This window comes from Lipotes vexillifer, unplaced genomic scaffold, assembly GCF_000442215.2.
Source record: "Lipotes vexillifer unplaced genomic scaffold, Lipotes_vexillifer_v1.1 scaffold61, whole genome shotgun sequence".
Lineage (NCBI taxonomy): Eukaryota > Metazoa > Chordata > Mammalia > Artiodactyla > Lipotidae > Lipotes > Lipotes vexillifer.
Window position 1 is genome coordinate 372,362 of NW_006787051.1, and position 21,465 is coordinate 393,826.

Here is a 21,465-nt window from a genome sequence, read left to right on the forward strand (position 1 = left end):
TCCCACATGCCGCTGGGTCCGTGAGCCATGGCCGCCGAGCCTGTGCAACCGGAGCATGTGCTCCGCAATGGGAGAGGCCACAACAGTGAGAGGCCCGCGTACCGCAAAAAAAAAAAACAAAAACAAAAAAGACTTAGGCCAAATAAGTCAAGGCATAGCTTCCACTGCCTGTCACCCCTTCCATCTACTTCTGGGCCCAAGGTCTGAATTGGAAATAAAACGCCCACTGTGATCAGATCTAGGAAAAAGTGAGTGACTGTCCCCCCGACACCACCCCGCCGCCCTGGCTTGAGATGACCTCTGCATGGCTTAGGCTGGTGCTGAGTGACTGATGATTGAGCACACCATCTCTGCTGGCCAGGGCGTGGGTTCAGGCAATCTTACTCCTAATTGGGGCCAGGCCCTGTAACACTTGCCCTAGAGCCTTCAGGGAGTTCATCTGTCCCTCCACCTGCTTACCAGGTCCCAACCCGTGGTGCCAAAAAGCAGCAGGAAGGTGAACACACCATGTGGTCCACACGGTGTCCCTCTGATCTCTGCCAAGCCCCTATGGTCTTCCACAGGTGCATGGACAGGCCCTCTCACCCTAGCCCTGGGAATCATGCTACACCAGGACAAAGTCTTGGGCTTCCCCATGACCTCTTATAACCAACCTTCCCAGATCCATGACTCCCCAGATATTTCTGAGTGCCTTCTCTGCCAGTCACCATGCAAGGGGCGTAAGAATGAGTAAGGTGCTATAACTTACCAGTTAGGAGTATGACACCTACAGATTCAAGACTGGGCTCTGCTCTTACTCAGCAATGAAGAGCAGCTTCAGCCTTTTGTAGAGAGGGAGAATCACAGTCCCTACCTCCCAAATCACTGAGAGCTAGTGGTAATCATCTCTGGAACTGGCAGCCAAACCCCGGCAGAACAGAGCTCAGGAGGGGATGCTAGGACCCTTGTTCCACTGTGGGGAAAGGGCAGCAGTCTCCGCATGAAGAGCAGGAGGGGGAAGCAGAGCTCCGAGCCCCCAGGACTGAGTTCTAAAATCGGCCGCGGAGTCTCCCACAGCCAGCTTCCACCTGGGCTCGCCCCAGGTCCCTACCCCAGGCCTGCGTTTCCAGGATTTGCCGTCATCCCTCCAACTGTTCTCCCTACAGCTGCTGGCTGTGTTCTAGGCCAGGGTCATTTCTCAGCCCCAGAGCAGAGAGCCAAAGGACTTACTATTTCTGCAGGAGACGTGGGTCTGGGGACAGGCATTCAGAGGTGGCTGAGCCCCAGGCGTTCCCCCTCTCTGCTCTCCTCTCCTGAAGCTTCAAAACATCACATTTGGGAATCTGGGTCCCCTTCCCAGCTGCCTGCCCACCTTTTCGTCAAAAGGTAGTTGCACCCTCCCCTCCCCTCCCAGCCCCGGCCCACAAGAAAGCAACAAAACCATCGCGGTGAACACATCTATTTAATGTGAGGGGTGGTTACTGCTGTCTCTGTCAGTGTGTACGGGCTGGTAGGGAGACAACCAGAGGGGCTTCTGCCCTGGAGTAAGAGGCTGTTCTGGCCCCAGGCTGGGGGTGTGGGGAGCAGACCGAGGGGATGGGGTGGTGTGTTAGGAGGGGAGGGGAGGGTGAAGCTCTGCACACATCCTTGGGACCACGGTCCAGGCCCACCCAGTCACCAAAGCAAGAACCGAATAAATAAAGTGCAACCGTGGGGTTGGGAGGGGGGAGAGGGAGGGCACCGAGCGCACCCGCGCCCGCAGCCCACATTCAGTGCTGCCAGGTCTGGCCCACCTCCTGGCCAGACCATCCTGTCCAATCACCCCTATGTCCGTCCCTCCAAGAGCCAGGCAGGTCCCGGGCAGCTACTGGAGGTAGCGATAGGCCTTAAAGCAGTGGTTGCCTGCGTCGGCCACCACCACGTGGCCATCCGAGGTCAGTGCCAGGCCCTGCGGGCCATACAGTGGCTCTGCAGATGTGTTGATATAGGACAGGAAGGAGCCAGAGCTGTCGAATACCTGAGGGACGAGTGGAGATGGGAGGGAGCCGTGAGATCAGGCAAGATGAGTGGCATTTGGGGAGGGGGTGCCTGGGGCCCAGCGGGAAACCTCACCCTGGTGCCATCCCTGGGCCTTCCTCACCTGGATGCGGCTATTGCCCCAGTCAGCCACGATGATGTTTCCATTGGAGTCCACAGCTACTCCCGTGGGGGCATTGAACTGCCCATTGCCCTCGCCGTGGGAGCCGAACTTGAAGAGGAACTCTCCGTCGGCGCTGTACACCTGGCAGGGGAAAGGGCTGGGGACTGGGGACCCGGCCTCAGGCAGAAGGAGGGGCCTTGGAGGAGGACGGGGTGAAGCCCCAGGGCTGAGGACCCCCGGGTCTGCAGCTATAAACCAGTTCTTCCCAGGCTTCACGTCCATGCATGCCACTGCCTACTGGACACCTCCAGCTGACGTCCCTTGGGCAGCTTGTCTTCCCTGGGAAAGTGGTTCTTCCTTCTCCTTCCCAGTGACTGGCAACACCCAGGCAGCCATGAGTCATTCTCGACTCGACCTTCTCTGTTTGACGGCCAATGAATTACCACAACCCGCTGATTGTATCGCAAATCTGTACCCTATGCGTATATTGCCACTGCAATGGTCCTCAGCTAGATTATTGTAAAGACTGATCTTCCTGCCTCTAGTCTCGCCCCAGCCAGAGCGATCTTTCTAAGACACACAGGACTGCATCACCCTCCTGCCTGCAATCATTCAGTGACTCCCCATAGCTCTTAGGAAGAGAGCAAGCCCCTTGAGGGAATGAGCAAGCCCCATTCTCACCTGGCACCACTCCCCTCTTCAAACCTCATCTGAACTACTTCTAGTTTCTTGACTACATGGTATGAGTTCCCACCTCCTCGGCTTCTCCTGCCCCCTTACCTTCTGGTGAATTCCCACTTGTGCTTAGTTCCACCTGAATCAAACGCTCCTGCTACACCCTCACTCGGTTTCCCTGCACTCTCCTACCACAGAATGTATCACATCACACTGTAATATCCTGGCACTTTCTTCTCTTCCCCACTAGACCATAACCAATAAGATAGGGAATGTATTTGCTTTATTCATCACTGTATTCCCAGCTTCTAGCATAGTGCCTGGGACAACGCAGCCACGTCATAAATGTTAATTTTTCAAATGAATGATCTCAAGGGGGAAAAAAGGGAGGTGAGGGAGAGAGGAGTCTTGTGCAAGAGGAAAGGATGTTGGAACAGTGGTCATAGAGGGACGGAGAACACTGACCTTCACTGAATGGTTATGGAAATCCGTCACTACAATCTCATTCTTGTTGTTCACAGCCACAAAATGGGGCCCTGAAAATACAAAGTGGGCTCTCTGGCAGTAAGCCAGGATACTGAGTGGGATGGGGGAGAACATCTGGGATGACAAAGCTGTGGTGTGAGGAGAGGGGTGGGGTCTCTGGGATGATGGTGCTAGGGTATAGTGAAGGGACGGGGTCCCCTAGGGCCAAAATATAGGAGGAGGGGGTCTGTAGAGCTGGGACATCCAGGGGAGTCCTCTGGGACTGGGGTATCGGAGACTAGGTCTCTAAATTCTTTCCCAATACCTGCAAAGTGGCGGTCAGTGGCCCCGCGGCCCCCAAAACGGCCAACCAGCTTGCCATTGGGCTGGAAGGTAAAGACGCAGCAGGACTTGTTGTCGACCACAATGATATGCCCATTCCGGTCTACAGCCACTCCCTTGGGGCCCATGAGGCGGCCAGCTCCAAGCTTGGTCTGGAGGAAGGGGATATCCGTTAGGGGCTTTATCCTGTCCGGTGGGGAGAGTAGTCCCAGCCTGGCACCAAAGCAGAACCTTAGGCTGAGGATGGATCGAGCAGTCCAGGCCCTGACCACCAGGGGGCACTAGAATGGTCATCTCAGCTGGCTACCAAGGGTGCAGAGTAGAGTGACAGCAGGCCTCTCACCTTGAACTTGCCCTCAGGGGAGAAGATGCTGACCCAACGGTTGTCATAGTCTGCCACGATAATATCTCCATTGGTGTCCACAGCCACACCTGTGGGACGCTGCAGCTGCCCAGGCGAGCGTCCTCGGACCCCAAAGCGGAACTTGAACTGGCCTTCGTTGGAGAAAACCTGGAGCAGAGGAGCAAGGGAGGGAGGGGGCAGGAGGGGAGAGACTGTGGGCACAGAGGGGAGGGAGCAGGACCCTGAGGGAGAAGACCCACCCCCATTCATTCACCACTCAACAAGCACTTTCTGACACCCTGCTGTGGGTAGAATCAGAGGTTGCCAGCGCAGACCTTAGGGGACATGCAGCAGAGGTGTGAATGGGACTGTGAGAATGTGAAAGGGGTGAGAGGTGGTCCAAGAGCAGGGGCAATCTGAGCTAAAAGCCTAATAAGGATGCCAAGAGCTGAACCAAAGTTGGCGAGTAAAGAAGGAGGAAGAAAGGTGTTTAAGCAGAGTCAGCAGTATGTAGAAGGCCCAGAGTCCAATAGGGGCACGGCTTGAATTCAGTGTGGGCACTGCTTGCCTAGTGTGGATGGAGGGCAGTGGGCACTCCCGTAAAGAACAGAAGGAGTAAGGTTTTATTCTGGGTATGATGAGAATTCACTGAAAATTTCTGGGCAGGAAAGTGACAAGATGAGATTTGACTTTGTCGTATAATAAGAAATATCTTTGAGGGACCTCCCTGGTGGCACAGTGGTTGAGAATCTGCCCGCCAACACAGGGGACACGGGTTCGAGCCCTGGTCCGGTAAGATCCTACCTGCCGCGGAGCAACTAAGCCCGTGTGTCACAACTACTGAAGCCCGCGTGCCTAGAGCCCCTGCTCCACAAGAGAAGCCACCACAATGAGAAGCCCGCGCACCGCAACAAAGAGTAGCCCCCGCTCGCAGCAACTAGAGAGAGCCCGCGCGCAGCAACGAACCCAAGGCAGCCAAAAATAAACAAATAAATAAATTGGGGGAAAAAAAAAAAAAGAAATATATTTGGCCTTTGTCCCCAGTGCCTGGCACAGAGCTCCTCAAACTCTTAAAATTTCCTGATCAATAAGTGTCTTTTGTCATTCATAAGGAGTCTCTTTCGAGTTTATGCTAATGAGGTGACTAAGGGGGGGGGCGGGGGCAGGGGGGGGGCCTAGATAGCTTTAGGATGGGGCTGGTCACCAGAAAGACCATCTGATTAAACGGTCGGAACTTTCAGCTCTACTCACCAACCTCTGGGAAGGAGAAGGGGTGGGGAGCACAGATTAAGCTTTATAAAAATTCTTGAACGACGAGATATGATGAGCTTCCGGGTTGGTGCCAGGAGGGTGTGTACCCCAGTTCCACAAGAACCAAAGCTCCTTATACTAGGGACTCTTCTAGACCTCACCCTACGTATCTCTTACCTGGCTGTTCATCTGTATCTTTTATAATATCTGTTATAGTAAACTGATAAACGTAATTAAATGTTTGTCTGAGTTCTGTGAGCTGCTCTAGCTAATTAATTGAACACAGGAGTGGGTTGTGGGAACTTCCAATTTATAGCTGGTTGGTGGTCAGACTACAGGTGACAAACTGAACTTTCGATCAGCATCTGAAGTAGGGGCAGTCTCATGGGACTGAGCCTTCAACCTGTGGGATGTGATGCCATCTCCAGGTAGATCATGTCGGAATTGAGTTGAATTTAAAGGACCCCTGGTCGGTGTCCACTGAGAACTGGAGAACTGCTTGGTGGTGTTGGAAAAAGCACACGGGAGCTTTTTCAGAAAGAGCCCTCTCGCTGCAGGGAGGAGTCGAGACTGGAAGCTGGCCGGCCAGGCAGAGGTGCCTCAGTGGTCCAGGTGACAACTGATGATGGCTTGGACCAGGGCACTTGCTGGAGGGAAGTAGATGGATCAAGAGACATACAGGAGGAAGACGCCACAGGACTTAGCAGCAGACGAGAAAGGGGTAGCTGAGGTTGGGGGAATGGACATGGATTAGCCCGTCCAGGCTATGAGGCTGATAAGGTAAAATCTGGACAGAGGAGACCTTTCGACCTCTCACCCCCTTGTACCTCTTCCGCCTTAGCAACATGCTCAGGTCTCACCATCCTAAAAGCACCGAGGGTTTTAATGCTCCTCTCCTCTACAGCTAAGCCTTCTTGCTGCTTCTTCACAGCCACAACATCACCCACTGCATAAGGCTCACACATTGCTTTGTTATAACTCTAGGGACACAAGATAAATCAGAGCCAGGAGCAGCCTTGGAGAACTCAAGTTATGGGCCTCGGCCTTGTTCTTTGATCCAGGTGTTCTCCCTCCTGCGTGGACTGAGCCCCCCACCCCTGCATCATCCCTATTTCTTAGGCCCGCAGGGCTGCTTGAACTGGTCTCACCAATGGACATCACTTCTTCCTGATGTGGACCTCCCATCATGCCCTTCCCTGGCCGATCAGAACTGCCCCTGGCTTCTGCCCTGGTCCCCTGTGGTTGGACAGCACTTGGAGAAGGTAGGCACCATGGGCTGAAGAGGTGCTGTGAGAGGGACGAAAAGGTACCACCAGCTGGGTAGTGAGGCAATGTGTCTGCCTCCTCCACTCCGGGCAGCTTAGTTTCTAGCTCAACACTGAGGCTTTAGGGGCTCTTCCTCTTCCCAACCTATCCTAACCTATCCCACCCATTACACCTGGCAAACTCCTACTCATCCTCGTGTTCTCAGAATTTCCAGGTCACTTCTTCAGAGAAGGTTTTTTTTTTTTTTTTTTGCGGTATGCGGGCCTCTCACTGCTGTGGCCTCTCCCGTTGTGGAGCACAGGCTCCGGACACGCAGGCTCAGCGGCCATGGCTCGCGGGCCCAGCCGCTCCGCGGCATGTGGGATCTTCCCGGACCGGGGCACGAACCCGTGTCCCCTGCATCGGCAGGCGGACCCTCAACCACTGCGCCACCGGGGAAGCGCCAGAGAAGGTTTTAATGATCAACTCCATCTCCTAAATCAATATACACACAGAAAGTCTCGTCTCCGTGATATATGCTTTTTAGCTCTTTTCATAACAACTGTCACTCCTGTCACTAAATAACTGCTAAATATCCTTGTCCCCCATCTAAGGATGTAAGCCCCAGGTGGGGCAGGGACTGTGTCTGTTTTGTTCGCTGCTGCACTTGCAGCACTGGAATAGCAACTGGCACACAGCAGACATTCAACAAATGAAGAAATCCGTCAGCTCACTCCCAGACCAGAATCGGACACCTCCCCTCGGATGCCGCACAGCTATCTCAAACTCACTGCACGCAAAAGTGAACTCATCAACCTATTCCCAGGCCCGCTCCCAAATGGCAACACCGCCTACTCAGGTCACCAAGCCCGGCAATTCTTGATCCCTCCCTCGCCCTGGATATCTGATGGCTTGTCAAAACCTGCCATATTTGCTTCCTTATCTCTAGAATCTGCCAGTGCCCTAATTTGATCCTCAACATCTCTCTCTTTTGCCATGGTAGCAGTAAGCAACTTCAGGATCTGAGTCTACTTGGGGGAGAGACCAAAACAAAATAAAACGAACAAACCGGTGATTCTGGTAGAGAACGAAAAGTGCTATATGGCAAAAGGCTGGGGGAGCTTGGAGGGGAGTGTGATTAGCGTTCTGCCTGAAGGAAATGAGGATGTTTTCACAGAAGAGCTGATAAAATTTCTGGACTCAGACCATCACACAAGGATGTAATATATCCAAATCAAATTCTTCACTCAGAATCACAAAATGTTTCTTCTTTTCTGTCAGCTGATGCTGATTCAGCACAAGGAGAGGATTTGCCTCAGCTGCCACCACAGCCGGGTCCAAAGGAGGAGGAGTTCACGAGAGCCCCAATCCTCATGAACTGAGTGGGGGAGTCACAGTGCATCTGGGAGCCTGGCCCATAGCAGACCTGAGGACCCCAGAGTGAGAGAACCTCAGCTTTGGAATCAAGAGCCAGGCTCCTAGCAGCTATGAGGTTGCTGCGTGGGTGGCAGCAGGGGCAAGGAGGATTGCTGTAGTAGAAGGAAGTGTTTGGAGGGGGGAGGGCCTGCACTGTTTCAGGGGGTTCAGTCCCCACCCTGAAACAACAGACAGACACAGGCCCTCGTCAGGGAGACAAAGTGGCACATCTTTCCGGGGATATGAGTACCCGTGTGTGTGCACCCCAGGGCAAGTTTCCCAAACCTCAACTTTTGGGCCAAAAAGCATCCTCGGCATAAGAAGGCGGAACGGAGCTGGAGGGTGGAGGCTTTGATGGAGCAGGGCCTCAGCGCCACCCCTACCCATCCAAACCCCTCCACTTCTGACCACCCAGCCTGGACCCAAACGCCTCCCTGCGCGGACCTGAGCCTCTCCTTTCCTCTGCTCTTAGGAAGGTGGGAATAAAGGCGGGCTAGACAGGCTCGGGAATACAGTCGTGGAAGAGTTCCTGGCTCTTTCAGTCGGCTAGGTGGAAAGCAAGGGCCAGGAGGAGCTGACACGGGTGACAGGCCTTTGGCAGAGCTGCACCTGTGACGGGGGTGCTCGGGCAGAGGGTCAGGAAGAAGTTTAAACGTACAGATGGGAAGAGTGAGGATCTTCAGGGGAAAGTTTTACTACCCGACAAAATGTTTCCAAGAACTGAAAGCTTACAGTAGTTAGAAACAATCCTGTACAGAATAAAATCAAAATTCCACAGCTTCCTCCCCAAAACCACTTACAGCGTGACCTCAGCTACTCCACTTCTAACAGCAATCTCCTTCCAGCCGCTCTGGGACCCTTCCAGTTCCCTGAACAACGCCCTATAGCACCTTCCCACCTCCTGGCTTTTGTCCCCACCTGGACAATGGTATTTTCAACAACAGCTAAGAGTTAGAAGGTTCACTTGGTGCCAGGCTCAGTACATGATGTCATTCAACGCTCCCAGCAACCCCCTGAGGTATTCTTTTCCTAATTTTACACATGAGTTAACCTAAGCTCAGGGAGGTCACATGACTTGTCAGTAAATGGCAGCGCTAGGATTCAAGCCCAGGTGTCTGGTTTCAGAGCCTGAGCTTTGAACTGCTCTGCTGCGCCTACCGTACCGGTGCCCGTCACTAGGCTCTGCCTGTTCGTAGGTTCACTACGAGGAAAAGAGAAAACCGCATCTTCTGGCTTTATGGAGCTCAGAGTGCAGCAGAGGCTACGTCCATTCAAGTGGCAGATGCTTTACTCAGGTGTGTGAGGCACTGGGAGGGCCAGAGGCAGGACCACCTATGAGGATGCACTGTAGTCTAGCCACTGGAAGGCACCCCTTTTCACAAGTTATCCCCGTTTGACTGTCTAGTCAACTGGACGTTTGCAGAGACGGGCACAGACGACACGCATTCTGGATCCATGCAGGCACGTTGGAAGATAGTGGGGGAGCTGCAGAGACTGCATCCTGACCACTGTGGTGGGCAGAAAGTGAGCCAGCCCGGTGGAGACTCAGGTGGAGGCAGAGGGGAGGGAACAATGAGCCAGATCTTTGGGGTCCAGGAGCTGGTCTGGCCTGAGCCACAGCCTGGGAGGTAGAGGCTGCCAGCGCAGTAAACCCCGGTGCCTAACTGTGAAGGTGCTGTTTACTGCTGTGGCCCTTGTGGAACGGATGGCCAGTGAGTGGGGGAGGGGTGGTGCTGTGATTCATTGCTCTTTAAGTAAAGGTACTATCTGTAGGGTTTCACCCTTCAGGAGGCGACCTGTATACTTTGTTGGGTTTTTGTTTCTTTGTTTTGTTTTGTTTTTGTTTTGTTGTTGTTTTACTAGGCTGTAGCTTGAGAACGTCTATTTTGGTGTTAGGGGAGAGCTTACCTGGATACATTGGTTGTTGCTGTCTGCTACCACTATGCGGCCGCTGCTGGCTGCGGACACACCCTGTAAATTGGTGAATTCACCCTTCTCCCTTCCACGACTGCCTGTGGGGAAGAAACGGGATGGAAGCAAAAAATTCACACTGAGGTCATTTTGAGTCTCTGGCCCCGCCTCATCCCCCCTCTGGCTCCGCCCTCGGCTCTCTGTACCAACGCGGAAGACGAGCTCGTCCTCAATGGGGTTGTCCTTCCGTTTGCCGCCGGTACTGTACATGGAGCTGGGCCTACGCACCGCCTTCTGGCGCACGTGGCTGCCCGGGCCGCCAGGGGACTTGACGCGGCGCTTGACGTCGTCCGGAGAAGGTGGCAGGTCCCCAGGACGCAGGGCCCGCACGCGGAAGGGGCTGCCGCGCACTGGCTGTCCATAGAGCAGCACCGAGAGGAGCAACTCGCCTTCGGAGCGCACCGTGTACACCAGCTCGTACGTGCCGTTCTTGTGGTCCACCACGGGCACCGGCAGGCGTGTGCCGTCGGGGCCTGTGATCTCCGCGCGCAGCTCGGCGCTGCCTGTGCGCACCAGCCGCCCATCCTTGTCTTTGGTAGTGACAGTGAGAGAGGCGGGCTGGCCCACCAGCGCCTGGCGCAGGCCCTCGCCAGTGGCCACCGTCTCGTGTGCAGTGGCGCTCGTAGTGAGCAGCGCACCCAGATTGAGCACCGATCGCCGCAGCCCGTCGACCTCGAGGACCAGTTCCAGCTGCGCGTTCTCGTGGGGCCGCTCCGGGAAGGCCTGTGCTGCCAACGCCGCCAGCCGCTCTCGCATGTGCTTGCGCACGAGCAACACCTCCGGGGCCGAGCCCAGGCGCAGTGCCTGCTCAGCGAAGCTGCAGCTACTGCCGATGTGTTCCTGCCCCTGGCGCAGTGTGTCTAACTGGGTCTGCAACACCTGAGGAGGGGTTAGGGGAGGGTTGGGTAGGCAGGCTCGTGGAGGGGAAGGTGAGGGGGGGTGTCTCTGTGATCCCTGATAGACTTGTACTGTGGCATGAAGGGAATACAAGAGGGTGTGGACGAGGGACACAGATGCCCGCAATACCTACTGGCCACGCCAGAAGGGGGCGAGTATAGACTAGGGGAAGGGGTGTGCGCGTGTGGGGAGCAGGGGGCGCATGGAGGCAGCGGGCCATCTCATGATGGACGGTGGTGGGAAAGGGTGAGCAGACACACCTTCTGCTTGGCTCCACAAATGGCCTCCAGGTCGCTGACAAGGGCCTGCTTGCGCTGCTGCAGCGCTTGCTCCAGGTCCTCGAAGGCTGCGCTGATCTGGGCCAGGGCCTCTGCCTTGCGCTCCTGCAGCTGCTGGCTGATGCCCCCCACTAAGGCGATGGCAGCGGACAGCTGTGGTAGTCTGGGGAGGGGAAACAGCTCATACCAGGGCTGCTTGAGGATGCCCTCAGCAAACCATCCCTTCTCCCTGGAGACCCTACTGCCGCCCTCCAGGATTTCCGCTCCCTGAGACGCCCCCTACCCTCCCTCAGAATTTTATCTCCACCCTCCCGAAGGTCCCTCCTCTGCCCCCGCTGAGACACCATCCCAGACGGCCCCACCAGCCCGGGCTCCCGCCGGGCGCCTACCGGCCGCGCACCGCCTCGAGCTGGCGCTCCTCCTCTGCCCCCGCTGAGACACCATCCCAGACGGCCCCACCAGCCCGGGCTCCCGCCGGGCGCCTACCGGCCGCGCACCGCCTCGAGCTGGCGCTGCAGGGCCGCCTTGTGCTGCTCCACCACGTCGCGCAGCAGCACGGTGCCGTGCTCCCGATGCTCGCCGGCGCGGCACTCGCCGCACATGGCCGTCTCACAGGCCTCACAGTAAAACTCCATCGTCTGGCGGCGCAAGGACTCCCGTCAGGCAACCACTAGACACCACACTTCTCTGTCCCCTGCCTTCCCCCACCCCACCTGCCTTCCTTGCCTCTCACCTTCCAGGTGCACCCCCGCTACCTGGACCACTTAGTATACCCTCTGACCCGCAGCCACGTGGCCCCTCCCCCGACCTCTCCTCCCGCTCCACCCCAAGTCCTGGCCTCACTGGGCCTGCTTGGGCCCACCTTGCCTTCATGGTTGGGGCAGGAGAGGGGGCGGCCAGCCACTGCGCTGAGGGGGTGGGGGCCCTCGGGGTCGTGGGCCCCATCGGGTGCCTGCTGCATGGCCTCCATGAGGCTGCTGATGAAGAAGTTGTTCTGCAGTGCAGAGACGCCCCGCTCAGGGAGGATGGACGTCTGCCGGCACACTGGGCAGGACAGCGTCAGGCTCTGGGCAGGGATGTAGTTCTGGAGGCATCTGGCCGGGGAGGAGGGCGAGTCAGAGGCATGAAGCGGCAGGGCCGTGTCAGCGCGCCCCTCCTGTCACCTGCCGCGGGCGCCAGTCCTTGTGCTCACGGCTGTGCTGTGAAACCTCTCTGGCTGGCACACGCATCTTGTCCTAACAGCAGGGGTAAAAGGCCTCACCTCTCACAACTGAGTGGCAACACATCCCTGACGTCTCTCAGAGGATCAGACATACGCACATTCCTCACAGTGTACACAGACACAAGTTCACCTTTCACAGGTGTTTACAAACCCTTCTCACAGAAGATGTGTGACTGCCTACCCCCGCACCATTAACTCATTAAACATTTACTGACTGCCTGCTCTTGCCAAATTTATGCCAAGCTCTGGGGATACAAAGATAAAGCACAGTGCCTACCTCTAAAATACTCCCCGTTTGTAGAGGAAAGAAAGTAACAACATTAGAGTTTGTGGAAGTAAACAGTGTGATGACTAAAGGCATGGGTCCTGGAGCTAGGCTGCCTGGGTGCAAGTCAACTATTATACAGTATGACCCCTGACAAGTTACTTAACTTTTATGAGCCAAGGATCCCTCCTTTGTAAGATGGAGACAGTACAGGCTTCACAAGGTGTGGAGAATTAAAGGTAAAGTGCTGATGTGCCTGACTCACAGTACGATATACTGCAGTATTCCAATACTATTATGATACTAACTATAGCTATTAGTATTAGCTATCATTAATATAAGGAACACAGAAGATGCAGTGATAAGGAAATGCACAGAAGGGGCCTCTGGTAGTAGAGAGGGTAGCCAGAAAAGGCTGAAGAGGAGGTGACGTAAGCAAAATCTTCCTGGACAAATAATTGTTTTCTTGTTTGTTTTTTCTTGGTTTTTTTTTTTGCGGTACGCGGACCTCTCACTGTTGTGGCCTCTCCCATTGCGGAGCACAGGCTCCAGAAGCGCAGGCCCAGCGGCCACGGCTCACAGGCCCAGCCGCTCTGCGGCATGTGGGATCTTCCCGGACCGGGGCACGAACCCGTGTCCCCTGCATCGGCAGGCGGACTCGCAACCACTGCACCACCAGGGAAGCCTGACAAATAATTGTTAGTCTGACCAAGAAAGGTGCAGGGAGAGGAGGAAGGGTGTTCCAGATACAGAAAGTGGCCAGAAACAGCATAGTATGAGTAGGGAATTATAAGCAGTTCAAGGTGGCTGGAGAGGACGTCCAAGGCAAGGAATGGTAAGGGATGTGTGGAGAGAGAGGCATGGGCCAGCTCATGGAGGGCTCCTGGGTCACGTCAAGGAGCTTAGAAGTTATCTCAACAGCACGAGCGAGCTGCAGGAGCATGGTAGAGCCAGCTTTACATTTTATCAAGTTGCTCTTCACGGCCTTTGTGTGGAGGGTCAATGTGAACACGATGAGACAGCAGACAAGGGGTAGGAGCATCCTCCTTCTCAGCATCCAGCTACCATTTATTAAGCACAATGTGCCAGGCTGTGCTTTGCACTTGGTGTTTGTTAATGGACTCAGAAAGGGTAAGTGGTCCAAAGTAACAAAGCTAGTAAGCACAAGAGCGAGATCCGAGGCAAAGCATGTGCTTAACCAAGGTACTCGTGTAATAGTCTAGGCAATAGGTGAGGAAGACCTGCATTTAGGCAACAGCAATGCAGACTGAGGTGGAACAAATTTGAGAAGTATTTAAGAAGTGCAGCCAGTGGGTAATGTTGTCTGACTAGATATGGGGAGTGAGAGATGAGTCTCAGTTGACTCCCAGATTCCTAGCTTAGAAACACAGAAAGAGGACTGGTTTACAGGGAAGTTCAGCCTTGCCCTGGTTGAGTTTACTGTAACGGTGGGACATCCAGGCAGAGGGGATCAGTAGACAGCTGGGGAGAAGGCAGGTTAGTGATAAAGACAGGGAGGCCATCGACATTTAGATGGCTTCTGTAGCCACGGGAGACGATATGATCACCAAGAAGGGGATTACAGTGCCAAGAGCAGGACAGAGCACCCAGCAAATACTGAAAGAGGAGAGCAAAGAGGAACGGGCAGAGAGGTAGGAGGAGAGAGAGTGTCAGGGCAGCAAAGTGAGTAGTGCAATTTCAGAAGCAGGGAATGAGTGGTCATCAGTGTCAAAAGCAGCTGAGGAGTCAGGGAAGCTAAGGACTGGAAAATGCCCATGGAATCTGACAACTGTAAGAGTACTTTTGTCTGTAAGGAAAACAGTGAGTGGAGGGAGGGGTAGAGGAAGGAAGGCTTGACTCTTGCCAGTTGAAGAGTGAATGGGAGGTTGGAAGTTTGAGTAAAAAGTAGGTTGATGGGTTAGATGGCAGCCGGGAGGGACAGAGGGACAAAGGAGTGTTCTTATCTGTTTGTAATGGGAGGCTTGAGCATGTTTCTAAGTTGAGGAGCCAGTAGAGAAGGAGGGAGGGAAGACACTAGAAGACATGGGATGAGGTCTGGGGATGGGAGAGTGGCTCAGGCTGGCTTGAAGAGAAGGAATGGACCCCATCCTCTGGACGGAGGGAGGGGAAAATGAGGTGGATGCACTTGAGCACAGGGGGCAAAATTAGAGAGAGGATGCCCAACTTGCCTCCGGCAAGGTCAGCTGCTGAAAGCGAAGGAGTAGGGTGGTGGTGGGAATCCAGGGGGACAGGGAGGCTGGGATCAGTCACTGAACAGAGCAGGAGAGGAATCTTACTAGAAACAGACTGACGGCAGCTGTGTTTGGAGACCACAAATTTGTGGAGGGAAGATTTACATGTTGCAAAGTTTCCCATATCCTCAATCTCTTCTCTTAACGTTCTCTACACTTCTTGATCTGAATTAATTAATTTTTCTTTATTTAACAAACACTGTGTGCCAGGCACAGTGCTAAGTGCTTCACTAATATTAACTTATTTGTGACCTAGTTTCCCCTTCAGTCTTCTCGAGTTGAGAGTGGTTTTTGTCTCATACTCCACATTCCTCAGGACCAGAAGGTGGGGTTGAGTCCTCCCCGCCCCCAACTGGAACATTTCTAAATTCTTCTTCTTCAGCTCCTTGGAAGCTCAGGCCTTCTGTCTACAACATCCCTCCCTGGTGTCGTCTCCACTGACTCAACGGTTGCTTTCTTCTGGCTCACTCTCTTCTGTTACCCTCCCTCCCACCCCAACACACACACACTCCTGCCATCATTCTCGGTGGCTCTGACATCCACAGGGTGACCCACCCACCATCAAGATTTCTTAGTTCCTAAGCTTCCTCTCAGCCCCTCCCGCCGTGGTCTTTTCCTCCAGTTCACCTCAGCTGTCCACTCCCATGCTCCCGGCACTACCTATGTCTCATCACCCATCACGGCATCAACTATGAAATGTGCATTTCAACCATTCCACTCAGTTCCCCTGTAACTCTCTCCCCAGCTTTGCTGAATCTGGGGTTTACCCTGAATACCTTTGAACTCATCAAGATCTCCGTCCTACGTGTCGCACATACCTGGCTTACGACTGCTTCCTAACTGGCTTCCTGTTTCCACTCTTGCTTCTCTAGAATCCACTCTCCAAACGGCAACCAGAATGAGCTTTAAAAAAATCTAATTTATGGAATTCCCTGGCAGTCCAGTTGTTAGGATTCCGTGCTCTCACTGCCGAGGGCTCGGGTTCGATCCCTGGATGGGGAGCTAAAATCCCATAAGCCATGCGGTGCGGCCAAAAAAACAAAAGTCTAATTTATGTCACATTACTTCTCTGCTAAAACAAAAAATCCTGGGCTTCCCTGGTGGCTCAGTGTCGCCAATGCAGGCGACAGGGGTTCGTGCCCCGGTCCAGGAGGATCCCACATGCCGCGGAGCAGCTGGGCCCGTGAGCCATGGCCGCTGAGCCTGCGCGTCTCGAGCCTGTGCTCCACAACGGGAGAGGCCACAACAGTGAGAGGCCCGCATACCGCAAAAAAAAAAAAAATCCTCCGGTGGTTTCCCACTGCATATAGAACAAAATCCAAAACTTTCCTAAAACTGCCAAGCTCCCCCGTGAATTGTTCTGACTCTTTCTGACCTCACTTCATCCCACTTTCCTCCTTACTCAGTCACGCTGGCTTCTCCCCTTGTCTCTGAACATGCCCCACTCACTCCTTTCTTAAGGCCTTTGCATGGAACAGCGCGAAAATAATCCTGTTGCCTGGAACAATCTGTACATGTCTGTTTCCTTCTCATCCTCAGGTCTCAGGTCAAATGTCACCTCCTCGGGGAAGCCTTCCCTGATGACTCTACGTAGACTAGCCCCTGGCCCAACCGCCCTCACTTACTCCCTGTTTATTTCCTGGAAAACACTTAGCCCAAGCTGTGACTCTCCTGTTTGATTATTTGCTTGCCTACTGTCTGTCACCTCCCACTAGAGCATAAGTCTTTGAGAGCAGGGACCAAGGGATAAATGAATGAGTAGTATTAAGAGAGAAGGCTCTGCAGTTAAACCAGGATTCAGATCTCGACTATTTACTTGCTGCAGAGTCTCGGAAATATCTCTTAATTACTTAATGACTCTGAACCCTAGTTTCTTCCTCTCTAAAATGGGGATAATAAAGTATCTGTTGTGAGGATCAGGTAAATCAATACATGTAAATCACTTAGCCAGTCCCTGGCAAATAGTAAGCAATCAATACACGGTAGCTATTGTTATAATTTCTCAGGCACTGATTTTCTCCAAGAATGCTCAGTGATCTGGGTATAGGAGAAGGTATGGAGCTTTCCAGTTATGGCTCAGATCAAGGATTGAGCTTCTGCCACATGGGTTTAGAAAAGGACAAAGGTGTGTGGGAATTGTAGAGGCCTATGGTCCACCATGGGATTCAGGATGGGTAGGAAAGAAAGGGAGACCAGGAAGGAGATGGAGGCTGGGAGAAGACAGAGCAGTCAAGGACATTGGACACCTACATCCAGTCAAAGCTGGTGTAGAGTGGGGTAATGGAAGCCAAGAGTGGGATACTGGGGTTCATAACCACAGAAGAAGTGGTATTATTCTGGGTGATGGCAAGATGCAGGGCGTTGCTGGGAGGGTGTCTGACTGAGGTGGCACGGACTACATTTATCTGTAGTCTGACTGTAAGATGATTTGATTACTATCTTTCTCCTTCACTATACTGTAAGCTCCTTAAGAGCAAGGATCATAACTGTTTTTGCTTATCACTGCTCGCCCAGTGCCTGGGACAGGTCTGGCACATAGTAGTTGCTCGATAAGTAAGTATTTGTTAAGTGAATGAATAATAGGTAGAAGCCCAGAGGCTGGGAGGGGTTGCCTTTCATTCAGTGCCTCAGGACAACAGTGAGGACAGGCGGGGAGGACAGACCTAGTTTTGAACATCCTCCCACTGGTCAGAAAGTTCTGGCGCCAGAGCTGGTTCAGAGTCTCAGCTCTGCCTGATTTCTCTGGTGATGTCGAAGGCTGCCTTGGGGTTTGGGCAGGGGCAGAGAAGGCCCTGTTCTGGGCAGGGGCCACAGCCCAGTGTTAGGAACCTCTGGTCCTCTCACAGGTTCTTGCACTGAACCCTCACCTCCTATAGGCTGGGGTTCATCTCCTCCCCTCCATGTGTGCACACATCTCCCTCACCTCTTACAGGTTTACACATGCCACTCCCTTCTCCAGGGGGCCTGCAAGGTCCGCATCCCTCCCCGGTACACACACCCTCACCTCTCACAGAAGGTGTGCAGGCAGGGCAGAACCTTGGGGCACCGGTACCGATCCAGGCAGATGCTGCACACCAGGAACTGCTTGTCCATTGGCTGGACCTCTGGGCCAGGGCTGTCCTCCCTCTTCGCCATGGTGCCCACGGATGGCACCTGCCACTCACACCAGCCTGTGTACGGAAAGACGGTCAGCACCAGGGAAGCCAGCAGTCCCTCTCCCCACCTGACCCCCTGCAGAGCACTAGCCGCATCTCTTCTCTGCCAGGGACCGAGCAGGGTGAAGAACATGGACTGAGTACCCTCCGGGCCTGCTGCTCTGGCTAAAAGCACAGGCGTCAGGTTAGACTGATTTCAAACCCAGCTCAGCCTCTTACCAGCTATGTGACCGACCTTGCACAATTCATATACCCTCTCTGAGCCTCAGTTTCCTAATTTGCAGTTATGGAAATAATATTCCCTACCTCAAATGGTTGTTTTGAGAATTTGCGATAGTGTATGTCAAGTGTGTGGTACGGGGATGCCCTTCACTGACACACCCACCCTTCATCTCCTCTGTCTCCCCCAGACCCTCCCCCGGGAGACTTTCCTGATGGAGTGTCTCTCCTTTGACCACCTGCAGCCCTTCTATCTATGCTCTGACCCACCTCCCAGCACAACTGCCCGGGATCACATTCTCTTCCACATCCAATCAGTATCCAGGTCTCGTGGATTCTGCCTCCCAAATACCTTATCCCCTTTTCTCCAACTGCACAGATACCACCCCCAATTCAGGCGCCACCAGTTCTCTCCAGCGATTCAGCAACAGCCTCCTAACGGGTGTCCTCCTCACCTAGGCCTTCCCATCCCGCTCCCTCACAGCCAGAAGGAGGCTTCTAAACACACACTCCATCTTGTTACTAACTCCCTGTTTAAATTCTTTCAATGGTTCTCCATTGTCCAGAGGACAAAGTCCAAACTCCTTAAATTGGCCAACAAAGCTTAGCTTTGGCCCATACCTCCCTCTACCACCTCACGTCTCATGATTCTATGAGTAGTCACACTGGTTTCTTTCTTTTCAGTTCCTGGAAAACTCCTTGTTCTCTTTTGCTTCTGGGCAGTCACACATTCTGTTCCCTCTGCCTGAGATCCTCTGCTCACCCCCACTTCGTCTGGCTAACTCTTGCTTATCTCTCAGGTCTGCACGTAAATGTCACCTCCTCCAGAAGGCCTTCCCTGATTTCCTGAAGTCTGGGTGAGGTGCTCCACCTTTATGTCACTCTGCACCTTGTCTTTCCTCCATCCTGGCCCTTATACACTATACTGTAATTTTCTTGTTACTTCTCTGCTTTTTCCAGAGTTCTTGAGGAGAGGCATTATATTTTATTTCTTTTTTATTCCTAGCACTTAGCAAAGAGCCTGACATAAGGATTGGTCTATATTTATTGAATTAATTCAGTAATTCAACAAATATTTATCATGTGCCTACTTTGTACAGGCGCTGGGGATAGAGTGATACACAGAACAGATATGGTCACTCTCCTTGTGGTGGGGAGGTAGTGAAAAGTAAGTAAATGAAAAAATATATAATTACAGATTGCGAGAGGGGAGTGCTATACAGAAGAAAAGGATGCTATGAGAAAGAATGCTTTTTTGATTGGGTGATTGGGGAAGGCCTTTCCAAGCAGGTAACTGTTTTTTTTTTTGCGCAGGCTCAGCGGCCATGGCTCACGGGCCCAGCCGCTCCGCAGCATGTGGGATCTTCGCGGACCGGGGCACGAACCCGTGCCCCCTGCATCGGCAGGCGGACTCTCAACCACTGCGCCACCAGGGAAGCCCAAGCAGGTAACTTTTAAGTAGAGCTTTGAGGGCTAGAAGGAAAATAGTAGGGATGAGGGTGTGGGCATCAGAGAGTGAGGGAGGGAAATCATTCTAGGCTGAAGGAACAGCATGAAGGAAAGTCCTTAGGCAGAAACTCACTGAGAACCCGAAAGGGTTCATGTGGTCAGAGCAAAGGGAATAAAAGGCCACAGGGGAGCTTGGGAAGGTAGGCTGGAATGAGATCACAAAGGACCTTGATGTTAAGAATCTGGGCTCTATCCCAAATTGGGAGGGAAATGATGCAATTTACAAAAAATAAAAATAAATTAAAAAGCTACATTGGCAGCTATAAGGATTGAAGAGGAGCCAAGGTGGAAGCAGGGAGACCGCTTGGGAGGCTACCCCAGTTCTTCAGGTAGGCTGATGTTGGGTATTAGCAGAGCTATAGGCAAAAAAGTGGACTGATTTGAGAAATAACCATGAGGTTGAGTCAAAAGGACACCATGATGGACTGGATGTGGGAGGGGAAAGGAATGACAACAAGGCCTCCCAGGTTTCTCCCCTGAGGATGATGGGCTATGCCTAGAGACAGTGAAAGCTAAGGAGCTGATTTGGGCCATTCCATTTTCACCATGAGACGTCTGAGAGGTGCCTGTGTGATACCCAGGTAGAGATGTCAAGTAAGAAATAGAATACAGGAGCTCCAGGGAGAGGTCTAGGCAGGTTTTTGACTTGGAAGCATTGGCATATTAACGACACAAGGCAATGATAATGGATGGGACCATCTAGGGATAGAGAGTGAAGAGTGAAGGAGAACTCAGAGAGATGGGAGGAAGACCAAGAGTGTGTGGGATCAAGGGAGTCAGGGGAGGAGGGGCATTCAAGAAAGCAGGAGCGGTGAAGTAAGATGAAGACAGGAGAGCGTCCACCAGATTTGGCTGTGGTGGAATGGGAGGGGCAGAAGTCAGGTCAGAGTGATGGAAAGATGAATGGAAATGAAGAAATTAACACAGCAGTTGTAGACAATTCAGGAGAGAAATCTGGCCACGAAGGGAAGCAGAAAGATAGCCAGACTACTTCAAAACAGGCAGTGACTGGGAGCAGGTCACCACTATCTGTGCCCAACTCGATGCACCATGGCCCTCTCTAAAAACAATGCATGAATGAAGAATGAATGAATGAATGCAGTGGGGCCAGTCCAGAGTCCAGAGCTCTCTCCACGTTTGCGGAGGGGCAGGAGAGGGGCTCAGCTGCATGTGCCTTATGTTTATGTGAGGGTGGGCATGGATAGGGTAGGAAGGGCATCCCTGAATGTGGACAATGGGATTCTGAGGTTCTTTCTCCAGATGTGCAGGGTTCAGAATCTGCAGACTTAATACAAAGACAACAACATAGCAGGAGGAGTACAGACCGAGGGTTGGCAGAGGGAGCAGGAGGCCGGAGCCAAGCTGAAGCTTCTGTTTGGCGAAGGGGAGGGCTGAGAGGAAGAGTAGGAGTGGTCTACTGGGCCCTTCTGGGGCAGCTGGAAGTCAGGCTCCGCCTCTCTCCAAGCCCAAGGGGCTCTCCCAGCCTGTCACACAGGGGCGGTGATTGGGCAACATGCAAGCACGGACAGCTCCTCCCTCCCTTCCCCTTCCTGCTTCAGTTCCCCACCCAGACGTGCTGGGCAGGCAGGCGCTGAGGTCACACCCCTGCCTAAATCACCAAGATTCCCTTCCTCTCCTGGGCTTTTACTCCCACCTCTCCCATCTGGCTGCTCCTTAGAGATCTGCCCCCGAGGTCCTATAGGCCATGGTTTAAATAGACTGTTTATCACAGCAGGTACTTGGAAGATCTTGAACTCAGAGCTGAGATTTCACCCTCCTTCCTCGGGCTGCCTACTGCCATCTCTGCATCCCTTATCCTTCCCATCTTTTAACTGAGGTTC

The 21,465-nt window shown here is 53.4% G+C and overlaps 1 protein-coding gene across 2 annotated transcripts in view; it reads right to left on the bottom strand.

The window, feature by feature from the left end:
* Nucleotides 1-1,426: 1,426 nt before the first annotated feature.
* The window catches only part of TRIM3 (tripartite motif containing 3), a 24,742-nt gene continuing 4,703 nt past the window's right edge, over nt 1,427-21,465 (bottom strand). The window contains exons 2-12 of one of the 2 annotated variants that reach the window (XM_007459816.1): nt 17,746-17,911; nt 11,865-12,096; nt 11,489-11,640; nt 10,985-11,165; nt 9,974-10,706; nt 9,765-9,868; nt 3,945-4,112; nt 3,585-3,753; nt 3,260-3,330; nt 2,120-2,260; nt 1,427-1,996 (exon numbers count right to left, since the gene is read on the bottom strand). In XM_007459816.1, coding sequence (XP_007459878.1) covers nt 1,844-1,996; nt 2,120-2,260; nt 3,260-3,330; nt 3,585-3,753; nt 3,945-4,112; nt 9,765-9,868; nt 9,974-10,706; nt 10,985-11,165; nt 11,489-11,640; nt 11,865-12,096; nt 17,746-17,876 — 2,235 coding nt within the window. In that variant the 5' untranslated portion in view covers nt 17,877-17,911 and the 3' untranslated portion in view covers nt 1,427-1,843. The remainder of the gene's footprint in view (nt 1,997-2,119; nt 2,261-3,259; nt 3,331-3,584; nt 3,754-3,944; nt 4,113-9,764; nt 9,869-9,973; nt 10,707-10,984; nt 11,166-11,488; nt 11,641-11,864; nt 12,097-17,745; nt 17,912-21,465) is intronic. The other variant, XM_007459817.1, reaches the window with a different exon arrangement.